A 12,822-nucleotide genomic window follows, 5' to 3' on the forward strand; every position below is an offset into this window, starting at 1 on the left:
AACAGCATAAGAGGAAAATTAGTCACAAGGGGAAAAGGAAGGAAGACAGTTCCATTATGTATGTGGCAGCCCTGAAGTGTATTTATATTATAAACATCTGGTTAAGATATCACGGACGGCTTTTCTGCTCACTCCAGAATGTCTGTCAGCTGTGAATATAAAGCTTCCCCCTCCACTACCACAACACTTCCCTTGGAAGGGGGAAAACAAGCAAGAGGGCAGCTCTGTTCAGATAGCGGAAGGGATGGCACAGAGACGAGGGCAAGGACATGCTCTGATGCCCCAAGAGAAAGGGGCGCTCTAACAGGCTGCAGTTCCAAGAGGGCAGATCCAACAAGTGCCTCGACTAAGAGAGAATCCTGACAAAGAAACGGACTGCCTCGGGCAGGGAACGGGAGCCCAGCCATGCTGGATGCCAGTGCCCACCATCTCTGGCCAACGGTCAAGGCAGGTGGGGCGGATGGCTCTCACTGGACCTATCTGGTGACCATCAGCTTGTCTGTCCCTGACCCAGGCAGAGGCACTGTCCTCAAGCAGAGGCTGGACCACCATTCACAGGGTGTGATTTACACAGAATCAGGACAGCAGACGTGCAGGCCGAGGAGCCAAGCACAGCCAAGCCCATGGTCCCCAGCTGCCCCTGTAGTCAGCCACTGTCTGTTCAGCTACTCCCCAGCCTTTGCATGTATTTGCCTGCTTTCTATCAACCTTAGCAACTGACTGCAAGCGCTTTAAGCTAAAAAAAAACAACCCATGCCGGTATTCTTGGGATTCCGGCCTCACCTTCCATTGCCTTCAGTCCTGTCTAAACCCAGAATGCGGCTCCTGAGAGCTTCTTCGGAGTGGTTGCCCGTGCCTGGCCCAGGCAGCACGAACGTGGTTCCCTCCAGTTCTGTATTCCTAAGTGTGACCAGGATTGCAGGCCTAGCCTCTCTGCTCACAGACCTTTCCCGAAAAAACCCATGTGAACCGAAAATTCCTCAAGCAGAAGAATTCCCAATATGCTCCAGTGGAAAACGTCAGTCACACGAGAGAGCTTTGTGCGCATCACCATGTGGGAAGAAGATCCACAGGCACGAACAGGCATTCCTGTCAAACCCTCCGTGCTTATATCATGCCTGCCATCTAGCGTTTAAAAGGCAAAAACCTGCCATCTGCAACAGCTCCGCAGCAGAAGTTTGGCTGCTGCTGCCTCCTGAAAATGGGCACCAAGGAATGGCTTGGGCTCGAACAAGACGTGTAGAGGAAGGTCTTGAACTTACAACTACAGCTGCTTTTTTATTAGAATATTATAAAGATGACCAGCAATTTTGTCAAAGAGATAATGATTTAAATCACAAGAGCACGCACAAATAAACCGGAAGGGCGTTTCCGGCAACGTCATGGAGTGGTGACCAAAGAAGAAAAGCTAAGAAACCAAAGTGGGAAAGGAGGAAGAGAGTATAGGGAAAGGCTTAAATGGAAAATGAAGCCTAGACTTGGAAGTAGGGTCTGTACACCGACTGCTCCTCAACTGTTTGATCCATAGCAGCTGAGTGTATCTTTCCAATGTTGTAGGAAGTGAATTCCAGTGGACACACATATGGTTAGGTGGCCTGCCTTTGCTGAAGCTTACGTACAATTGATAGGTTTAAACGTATACAGTTCTATGCATATCTGTTTTGTTGAGGTGAAACTCACAATAAAACATATAATAAATGTAGCTGTACAGATAATACAAACGAATCACATATCATAATTAAAATAATCCCAGGTAGCAGAGAAATTTGATAGAATGTACATAAACAAGGAAGGGGGAAAATGAATGAACGATACCTACGAAGGGGAGAAGTGGCCCATTTAGCTCAGTACCAATTTATTTATTATATTTATATCCCACCTCTTCCCTGTAAGGACCTCAAGGCAACTTATGCAATCCTCTTGCTCTCCTCAATTTTATCCTCATACCAACCCGATGAATTAGGCAAGGCTGAGAATAAGGGGCTGGCCCAGTTTCACTCAATGAGGAAAAACAACTTTCATTGCCAGCAGAAAGACAGCTAGCCGGGGAGCGGCCACTAAGAAGGCCCTGTCTCACCACATATAGCTCTGAAGGCAGCAGGACAGAGAGAAGGGCCTCTTCTGAAGATCTTAAAATCCAGGCAGGCGTTTGTTTCTATCCCGCCTTTTTCCTGCCAGGCAGCTTATGTAAGCCACGTGCTCTTCTTCCATCGAATCCTCACAGCAATCCTACATGGTAGGTGAGGCCAGGAGTGGCCAGCCCCGAGCCACCCAGGGGGCTCCACGGCTGAACGGGAACCCGACTCCCTGGGTCTCCCAGGTCCCTGCCCAGCAGCACTCTAACCACCAAATACACCGCACAAGCTTACACTGAAGGCAAGAAGCTCTCCAAGGCATCAGGCATCCGTCTTTTCCAGCAGCAATGAATATTTAAGAGGGGGGAAACACCGCTGTATCTGTGAAGTTTTTAAAGTCCCCCTTGATACAGAAGCTCATCTCAAAATGCCTCAAGCTAAGGTACTGGTGATTTGTTTTGTGTCGGAAGCTACCTGGAGATGCTGAGGATCGAAAGCGGGGCCTTCTGCATGAAAAGCCACATGCCCTGCCCTGCTGAGCTGCAACCCATCACTGTTTCCTTTCCTTAAATTTGGGTGGGCTGCAAAGTCAATTCCAGCCAACTTGGCAGGGCAAGCCCAAGAAGCCCAGTGCAGGCTCTCCAGAGAGAAAAAAGACAGGGGCACATGTGTGAAATAAGCACACACACACCCCCCCACTCGCTTTTTCCCCTTCAGAAGTATGCAAGGGGGGAGGTTCAAGAACTTGGCCACCGTTCCAGCTCACAACGGCCCACCAGCTGCCAACAGAAACTTAAAAGCAGGACATGCGTGCCAGGGGCCCCTCCTACCCATGTTCCCCAGCAACTAGGGCACAGAGGCACACTGCAGAGGCAGCATGTAGCCATCAGGACTAATGCCCACCGATTCCTCATGGGTTTGTCCAACCTCCTTTCCAGGCAGTCCAAACTGGTGACAGCCACGCACGCCGCAGGCCGTGGCGCAGCAACTGAGCTCTGCTCTGCATGCGGAAGGAGCCAGTTGCAGGTTAAACTCCCAGCCTCTCCAGGTAAGGCTAAGCAGGAGCCCTGCCCGAAGCCCTGGAGATCTACTGGCAATCAGTCTGGGCTAGACAGGATGCTGCTCTGACTTCTGACCCTATCTAAGGCAGCTTCCTGGGATCCTAAAACTGGAGCGAGATAAAAACAGGGTAGGCCAAATGAAGACTCAACTGGAACGGTCACGACAGAGAGAGGCCCAAAAGTTACCTAGGACATATTAAACAGTTCAAGAAAACGTACCTCTCCTGTGCTTGGATTCGTCCCGTACTTCTTTATCCAAGGAACGATATTCCTAACCGGGCACAAAGATGCAAGAGTCAAAGTTAGAAACACCCGTAGCCTCCCTTAAAGACATGTACATTCTGATGTAACTGAGCAGCTCCCTGTTCCAATAGCATCTCTTGGCAATGAACTACAGGTCTGACATTCCCTGCCAAATTGCCATAAAGTGGGAGCAAGATGCCAGTGAGGGGACAAATGCCCCAAACAGAAAATCTGGAGGCCTGCAGTGCTTGCACCAGAAAATTATTTTTTTAAGTCCTCGCACAAGCTGGTCCCATGGCAAAATGCATTCTTAACTAGTTCTGAAAAATTACACCCAGAATGTTGTTCCAACTGGCACGAGCTACTGGTGGGTGAATGGAAGTGGTGGTAAGGAATTAGAGAGGACTGGGTATGGAAAGCTACACCATGCCCGTCTTTGCTTATGCCTTTATTTATCTCTTGGCTTTGTTCTACAGAGATCAAGAGTGCGTGGAACTCCTGGCTTTTACTGAATAGTTGATGAGACTTTTAGACTCTCCAATGGGCAGTATACAGTCTTAAAAAACAAACCAGAAATTTACCAATGCTATAAATACACAATGAAAAATATTAAAGCATTTAAAACACTTAAAATCTGCCTGAGCCGCCTTCTGTCAAGACAAAAGACCTCTGAGCAGGTCGTAGTTCCACATGTAGCCCAAAGACTGACTGGCCAACTTTCAGAGTTAATACCGGGGTGGGGGGGGGGGCTTAAGCATGAATCATTTACAGAAAAACGAATCACTTACAATAGGTCAAAGATGGTTCCATCTGGGGTGCAAACAGGATATTCAAACGGCTGCAGAGATAAGCTAGTGGGGAGAAAAGAAAGTTTAGTGGATACTAAGATGCCAGCAAATCATTCCAACAAGTCTGGTTTGCATACAACACTAAACTACAGCTTAGCATTAAGAACTGGCTAGTCTTCCCCCCCGCCCCCAGATAGTTTGTGGACTTCCTGAGAAATCTATTTAATATACAAATGGCTAGAATGCATATTTCTGGGGAGGGCACTCTGCACTTGAAAATGCCCACCTCCTATTAGACTCTGAACATCAGAACAACTGAAGCAAGACTTCAGATCACCACACACAGGGGAGGAAAACCTCCATCTTCAACCCTAATCCAGCCTCATCTGGCCTTTGTAGACTTACTGAGGGATGTGCTAGAAGGATATGCTCACCAAGGACTAAAGAACATCTGGCTCAAGAACTGCTGGGTGAGGGATCATTTATCTCCCCACCACCCTGATTATAAGGAATAGAAACAGATGGAGACTCACAAGGACAAATTTAAACATAAGCATTAGAGAAGCAATGCAAAATTATCAGAATAACTGTAATTCATTCGTAGAGCTCAGGACAAAGTTACTGGCCTCAAATCCTAAGCATTTCCAGGTAGGTCTGGGAAAGACTCCTGACCAAAACCAAGGAGAGCTGCTCCCAATTAGTCTAGATAAGCAATGAGTATCCTCCAGGTGCTTTGGAATACAACATTCAAAATGCTGAACCTTTGGCCCTGTTGGTTGGAGCTTATGGGCATGACAGCACAAACAAGCTGGAGCTAAATGAATCAGTGGTCAGACTCAGTAAATAGGCAGCTTTCTGGAGGGAATAAAAAGAAAAAGAAATTGAACAACATATTTGAACGCTATGTTTTTTTCAAGGCTCACCTGCAGTGATCAAAAGGGAGGCGTCTGAAGTTGGATTGTGGAATTTCTGTTCAAAGAAGGGAAAAAATGACTTTACACCTGCATATACCATGTTCCACCTAAGATAAACATGCTGATAATAAATATACTGTGCTTTTTCTCCGAATTGTGACAGTTTTAATAAGTTGGTCTAGTGCATCACAGCCCAAACACGAACTTATCTGTGAAGGAGATTTAAACCCTATACCAAGCCAGTCTTATTCACCGTAAGAAGACAATAAGCAAGCACGGGGGGGGGGGGAGAACAGATCCATACAGAAATCAGATCAATGGTACCTTGAGAGCACCATGAGACATCACAGGACAGGTATCTGGTGGGGCTTGACCAAGAGAGGAGGCAGGGCCCACCACTGACTACCCAGATGATGCATGCTCAGCTTGGAAAGGGGCGGAAAGACGTCCAGTGTGATAATGCGGCACTCCAGGCTGATCGGCGGCCTTGAATGGGCAGAGCAGCTTTATAGACAACCCTGTGCAAGAAGCAGATGCTAATTTGCAGCCAAATAGGAGTATAATACTAGAGAGTACTGGAACAGGTCTGCTTCCTATTCGGCTTGGCTATCCCCAGTCATACATGTAAGGTGTGAAGGAAGCAACTACAGCAGGTTTTCTAAGAGTTAAGCATATCCAAATCACATACCTGCTTTCTTGCCTCCATAAAAATGTGTATATTCTGTACATGTTATGTACCTAAAGGGAGGAAAGACATAGTTAAGTGAAACAAATCCAGCAACCATGAGCTTCCAACCAAGAATTTAGAAAAGGTGCTCAAAATAAGCATTCCGTTAAGATGCTTTGGATGTCACACTTAATTGAATGCAACATCCCAAAAATGAAATGTCTCTTATAACATCACTGAAAGGAAGAACCACCTAATAAGAGATAGGCTGAAGGGAGCAGGAGAATAACTAAAAGGTTTAGGATATTGAATGCTTACTAAGGGGCAAGTCTCACTGAACACAGTAGGATCAAAGGGCTGGTAGGAACTCTCCTATGAGAAGGAAAAGTTATAATGTATGTGGGTGCGTTAATCTTTTAAAAATATAAGGGGATAAAAGGTGGAAATGCAGAAGAAGGAAAATGGATACAAAGGAAGTTCTCTCTCTCATAATTCTGGAATATTAGGTTATCAAACAAAGCTGAATGGTGAGAGACGCAGGACAGGAAAAAGTACTTTACCCAGTGCACAGAGAAGTCTACGGAATCTGCTTTTCCAAGATGCACTGCTGGCCACCAACCTGGACAACCTTTAAAAGGGGCCTGCACCAATTCATGGAGGGCAGCTACTAGCCCTCATATCAACAGCTAGTAGCCCTCATAGCTACCTCCAGTATCACAGGCAATATCTATGTCCACCAGTTTCCAGGAAGCACTAGTGAAGGGTGCTGCTTCATGCCCTGCTTGCAGATTTGATAAATAAAGCTTGACCAGACCCAGCATGACCCTTGCATTTTTTGAGAAGGCTTTTGATGCCTGTTAATCCTGGTGGCTCTGGGCTCCCTCCAGTATCAGAGGCAGTAAGCCTACGTGCACCAGCTGCCGGGAAACACGGGCAGGAGGGCGCTTTTGCGCTCCCTTGCGTTTCCCCTGGGCAGCTGGTTGGCTACTGTGGGAGCAAAATACTGAACTAGGGGGTCCAATTCTGCATGGCTTTTCTAACGCTCCGAGTTTAAGCATATGGAATGCTTCGTGCACCCGAAAGCCGCTAGCCCAATCTTGCACGTTTGTTATAACGAACGCTGCTCACATTATTACAGATGTAAAAGCAGCTTTTAAAAGCACGTTAAAAATCTCAAAGAGCCAACGACTCAGGCGCCCGAAAACACACACCCACGCGAAGCAGAGGGGAACTCCTCCGTGGGGCAGAAACCGGGGAGGGGATGGGAGGGGAGGGAAGAGAGGGGAGGAGAGGGGGGGAGAGGAGGGGAGAGGCGAGGAGAGGCAGCCGGGGACTACGAGCTCCCGGAAACCACGCGCGGCGCTTCTGCTCTTGCCTGGGAAAGCGGAGGAAAGCGAACGGCACGAGCGCCGCACTTACATCTTGTCCTTCTGGTGCTGTCGCTTCCCCATCGCGGCGGCTGAACGACCACGGAGAAGCCGCCGGGAAACAACAGGGCGCGCCCGGACAAACCCAGGGAACGGGAGCCACCGCGCAAGCGACCTCCGAAAGCGCTCGTCTTCCGGAGAGGCCCGTAAATACGGTACTTCCGTGCTGGGTGATGCACCACTCAAAGCATCCCGACCGGGAAACTTGCACCTGTCACTTAGTTCCGGCACCTAATTCCTACCCGCCACGACACACGCCCGCTCGATAGACGGTACACCCGAGGGAAGGCACGGCGTCATGACGTAATATTTAACAATAAATACATTCAACACGACAATATTTTAGTTGTTGGCGGGGCGGCATTTTTGGGCAGGGACTTGGGAGATCTGGGTTCTAGTTCTTCCTGGATCTTGCAGCTCACTCGGTGACTTCCGGCTATTCACAGACTCTCAGCCTAACGACCTCACAGGGTTGTTGTCCTACTGGAGATAAGCGAGAGAGGAGGCAGAGATGACCATGCAAAAGGCAAATGAGAGAATATACATTCAACAATAAGAACAACGCTAGTAATACAGGAAGATACCTCGATACCTGACAATCTGTTAAGGCACAAGGTTTTTTTTTTCATAAATGCACTCCAATTGCTTTAGCAGGTTACCAGTAAGCAGCTGTTCCTTACTTTTGCATTTTAAACTGTCTTGAATCACAGGACCACCATGACTGCAAGCCTGAAAGGATGTTTGCTTTTACTCTAATGCCCTCAACAGCTGCCACACTTGCCAGGGATCCTTTGCCCCTCCTGCACAGTATGGAGGCCTGGATTTGCCCCCAGGCCTAGCTGTGTTAGGTTCAGCTCATCTCCTCCAAGGGTCCTGGTGGCAGGAGAAGGGCCCCAGGCTGGGGAAGGCTGCACCAGGGACCGAACTAGGCGAGTCATCAAATCAGACTATGGGTCCATCTAGCCCTGTGCTATCAACACAATCTAGCAGCAGGGTTCCGGGCTTGCAGCCACACCTGGAAGTGCTGGAGACCAAACATGGGCTTTCAGTGTGCAAAATGGGTGTTCTGCCACTGAGCCACAGTAGTATTTACATCTTTTAAACAAACGAACAAAAGTTGTTACACTGGAATGAAGTTGATGGGAGTTGGTAGTCCAATAAATCTGGAATCTAATTTGACACCCTCCCACGTACATGCACAACACACATGCACACTTTCTGCTTGATTTAAAAAATGTTTTTGTGATGATCCGTAGCTGAAATAAATTAAATAGACTACTAACTGAAAAAGGCTGAATTCAGTTTGTTTTAACAGGCTTTTGCCTGTACAGTTTAATGCTACTACAAGCAGCACAAGAAGGTCAATGCTTTTCTTAGATCAATGCCATGTTCATTTATTTTCTTGCTTACAAAAAAAAACCCCAAAACCATCCCTCCCATTTCAGCTACCACCCCCCAACTCCATCCCCACAAATGCCTCTTACAAATAGTTAAAAATTAAAAACCAAATGACATTAATTTTGGTACAATTATTCAGCAACAGAGCTGTCATAATTAACAAGTTAAGTTTCATACAGGTGACTTGGTAAAGAGAAATTCTGGTTATTGGCCAAATAAAATGTTCATATTACAAGTTAGCAAATTCTAGTACAAAAATAGTCCGTGTGATAGAACAGCCTGTAATTATTTTTATTTTTTATTGTTATTCACAGATAAGAGTCTGTTGGCTGCATAATTCCTTAAGTAGTTTATGAAATTTTCTTTTGTGGGACTCCTCTGTTATGTAACCCAAATATAGGAGAGAGCCGCAACAAATCCTTAGCAAAGAACCCCAGAGGAAGGGTTAATAAGCTATTCAGTATCTCTTCTTGTACTGTGCTTTTCACAAGATATCCTAAATCCAAGCAGCTCGCAAGTAGTTTCCTTGCGATTTGTCACTCTGGGATCTGGAATCAAAAGGACCCCTGCAGGACAATCTCCACAGCTTTTCCATGGCCACCAAAGGCCACACCACTTTGCCCAAATCCCACTCAGCAGAAACGCACAATGCTGTTCATCCCCATATTTCCACACATTCCTCTTGTGACCTCCTTTTACAGTGACAGTACTTTGCTCCATGAAACACGGTGGGCCTGGTTCTTGTACCACCCCTTCGAGGAGTGTTCCATTCTGAGGCTGACCATTCCTCTTCTGTCTTAATGCTTTTTTCCCCAGCTTTTTCCCCCTGTAGGCAGAGAAACATCTGGGAAGATGCTACTTGTCTTTCAAGATGTCTAGTTGCTCTTGATACTCTGTGAAAAGCCGTTGGAAACGGAGGTTCTGACCAATGACAGGAAGCAGTTCCTTGAGAAGCTCTCTCTTTCGTAAGCCCTATGCAAAAGTGGAAACACAGCCATAAAAGGCACATCATGTCAGGAAAAGGAGATTATAGTTAACTTGGGAATTGTGAAGTTTGGCCTCTTTCCTTTCTGTAGCAATTGTGCCCAGATATATGACCGCTTGGAGAAACTTACTGTATTTGAAGCCACAAGCCATGGTACAAGTTTCACAACCTGCAGCAAATTCCAAGATCACAGGAGTTCTAAAATAGGCCTCTGATCACCACATTTTTAACAAATCACTGAACAATCTACACAGTAAGTGCTGGCACACTCGCACACCTGGTCTTCCCCATAGCTTTGTCGCCACACATGCCTCAGGATGACTACCCAAAGCAAGCCATTTTAGTCTGTTGCATCAAAACAAGCAAACGACTAGCAGCACCTTGAAAACAAAACGGATTATGGCTGTAGCTTTTGTGGACCAGAATCCACTTCATCAAACGCATGGGCTGCTATTCTAAATCAGCAGGTACTGATGCAAGAAATGCAAGAAATACAGCCAGTGGCAGTTATACATACCGAAGTTGAACTGTATGTAAATTAAATACGATGGCCACTCACGAAACAGCATTGGTGATAATGCAAATAACATGGCATTGGTAAATTCATTAGCTTATGTACTGTAATAAAAGACCAATATCCTAATTCATCCTACAGGAGACAGAACCAAATTTTTCGAACGACGGAACTTCAAAGGGAAGCTCCAATAAAACTGGTGACTTATATTTGTTAAGTTGAGCCACTTTTATGTCAATACCGGAATGTACAGGAAAGCTGAAATGTTTTCCCACTGATTCTGAGTGCTGCCCTTTCTGATATTGGATACATATCCTTACTCTTTTAGCACTGAGAATTTATTCTGGCTGGCTTACCAAAATATTCTCAGCGTGGCTGAGAGCTACAAATTGGGATTACTCTGCTAAAAATCATTCTAAGTATTAACAAGGGTGGTACTGAACAACCGCTAAATGCGAAGGCACCAACTGGGTTGTAAGCAGTCAGGATGGCATGTTTTGGGTCTGTTATTCTGCCGCTCCGCCCAGCTTTGCAAAGGAAAAGGAAAAGGTGTGCAAGGAATTTTGTTTAATCCGGTTACCACACTTATTACAACACTTACCACAACAGTTGATTCCCACTGACTTCCGCTCGAGCTGTGGACCGGACCCAGTAAATCCTTGCATAACTCCCGCAATCGATACTCAAACCCTAAATGAAAACAGAACGTGACCTCAGGTCCACAAGCATCACGTTCAGGCCTTTGCATGCTTAAACCCCTGCAGAACCCAGGTGGCACTTACTGGGCAGATGGAAATTATCTCAGCCACAGCAGTTACTACAGATTTCACAGTGAGCTGCCAAGTGAGGAAGAGAGCTAGAAATCCATCCTCTTATAAACTTGCCTGTTTCTTGTCTGGAAGCCCAACAGGCCATGGTCTGGGTGCTAGCTGGTCATCGGGAGCTAGAGCACTCCAAAAGAGGAGACCAAGCCTGAGCTGGACTCGCCTCAGCCTCAAGGACAGAAACTGCTGTCCTGATAAAAATGAAACTCAGCCCGGCTGAAAGCCTTCCTCTGTCAGATGCAGAGCATTTCCCCTTTGGGGAGGGATCGCGGCCCTGTGGTGCATCCCATACCAGACACGCTGAAGCTCCCAGGCTCAGTTGTCGATGCACCAGCTACAGGGACTCAACCAGGGTGCAGAAACCCTTTTAACCAGATGGCCACACTGAATTTTAGGGAAACTTTAATGGGCTGATTCCCACGAGAGGTGGGGCTGCAAGGAAAGGAAAATACCAGGGTACTACAACTGAGAAAGTGGCCATATGACAGATACCTCAAGGGCAGTGGAGATGGGAAAGAATCTGAAAACTGAAAATGAGATTTTCCCCACACTGGTATACTGAAAATCCACCCAAGCCCCACCCTCCAAGCTCACCTTCGTTAACTAGATACCGTGCATAGATAAGGAGCCAGTGGCGGTATTCAAAACTGGACTGTAAAGTCAACGCGGCTGCCACCTGACTCTCCAGGTATGCCAGAGTGGCTTCCTGCTGGACCAGGTGAGGCATGGAGAACAATCGTGCTGCTTGCCTGCCGGAACTGCAACGACGGACAGAGAGAAAAACATTTCCATTGGCCCAGAAGAGACGGTGAGGCTCGGTGCGCGTGCGCCCGTGCCAAGGACTGTTTTAGACACTAATGGCAAAGCCTAAGATGCTTCCAGTCCTGCCTGAGTTTTGCTTGCAATGTAATTCAAGAAAGGAAGGGATGCTTCTCACCCCCTCCCCTTACGCAAAGGAGAAAGAGAGGAAGGCAGCAACACGCTCGTGTGGGCAGACCCATCCGCACTGCCTACCGATGTGGAGATCTACGAGGAACGGAAGGGCAAGGGTGGGGCGAGGAAGCAGGCCCAGGTTCAACCCCCATCATCTCCAGGAAGGGACAGAAAAATCTGCCTGAAACCCAGCACAACCCTTGCTGCCAGTCAGGCCTGCAAAACTGCCCTAGATGAAAGAAGCACCCGACTCAGTTTCGAGCAGTTTCTTGTGTCCCTGAGAGGTTCCAAGCAGGCAGACATAATTCCTGTATGGGAACAGGGTGGTGGCCACTAGCTTAGACGGCTTTAAAAGAGGATCCCACAAGCTCGGGGAAGCCATCCATTTGTGCCGTGGGCTCCGCGGCAGCTGGAGAAGGTTACTGTCTTTGTGTCCTGCACATGGACTTCTCAGAGGTACCTTGCTGGCCACTGCAGAAAAATGGCTGACCAGCTGGGCTTTTGGTCTTATCCTGCAAGGCTCTTATGTTCCCATGGCCCCACTCAGTCATCAAGCTCCCTGGTGCCTTTGGGCCAGCCCTGGGCTCTCCACACAGCAGAACATGACAGGGTGGTGGCAAGGGCAAAAGGGAGACAGAAAGGATGAAGGGGAAAAGCAACCCTGGGAGAGCGTCGGCACAGGGCAAAACACCCCAGTCCGTACTTGGATGTCCTTCCTTGTATTATGGCTAAAGGTCCCGAGCACATCATCGCCTCCTGGGGTGGTAAACTGCTTCGGAAGTCTGCACACTGGGCAAGCGTCTCCTGCTTGTCAGAGACGAGGTTCCTGGAAAGATCACAAAACCCAAGGTGAGCAAATGTGGGACGAGATGAATGCAAGCACAGAAGCGACATTCCCGCCAGTCTCTTACTTCTTGACTGGTGAAATCTGAAAGGCACGCATCCTGAACCTCGTTTTAACTCTGCTCTACTATGTGCACTGCCACAGAAAGC

The 12,822-nt window shown here is 47.5% G+C and overlaps 2 protein-coding genes across 2 annotated transcripts in view; both read right to left on the reverse strand.

Annotated features, from left to right (window-relative positions):
• PPIL2 (peptidylprolyl isomerase like 2) overlaps nt 1-7,314 on the reverse strand; it is a 52,159-nt gene extending 44,845 nt beyond the window's left edge. Inside the window, exons 1-5 of the mRNA XM_044440613.1 lie at nt 7,168-7,314; nt 5,770-5,819; nt 5,091-5,136; nt 4,168-4,230; nt 3,356-3,407 (exon numbers count right to left, since the gene is read on the reverse strand). Of these exons, the coding sequence (XP_044296548.1) occupies nt 3,356-3,407; nt 4,168-4,230; nt 5,091-5,136; nt 5,770-5,819; nt 7,168-7,199 (243 nt within the window). The 5' untranslated portion in view covers nt 7,200-7,314. The remainder of the gene's footprint in view (nt 1-3,355; nt 3,408-4,167; nt 4,231-5,090; nt 5,137-5,769; nt 5,820-7,167) is intronic.
• Nucleotides 7,315-8,477: 1,163 nt separating this feature from the next.
• The window catches only part of LOC123028630 (protein HIRA), a 38,718-nt gene continuing 34,373 nt past the window's right edge, over nt 8,478-12,822 (reverse strand). Inside the window, exons 22-25 of the mRNA XM_044440706.1 lie at nt 12,533-12,655; nt 11,491-11,654; nt 10,674-10,762; nt 8,478-9,545 (exon numbers count right to left, since the gene is read on the reverse strand). Of these exons, the coding sequence (XP_044296641.1) occupies nt 9,429-9,545; nt 10,674-10,762; nt 11,491-11,654; nt 12,533-12,655 (493 nt within the window). The 3' untranslated portion in view covers nt 8,478-9,428. The remainder of the gene's footprint in view (nt 9,546-10,673; nt 10,763-11,490; nt 11,655-12,532; nt 12,656-12,822) is intronic.

The sequence above is a fragment of the Varanus komodoensis genome, unplaced genomic scaffold (genome assembly GCF_004798865.1).
Source record: "Varanus komodoensis strain SLA01 unplaced genomic scaffold, ASM479886v1 scaffold38, whole genome shotgun sequence".
In the NCBI taxonomy this organism is placed as follows: domain Eukaryota; kingdom Metazoa; phylum Chordata; class Lepidosauria; order Squamata; family Varanidae; genus Varanus; species Varanus komodoensis.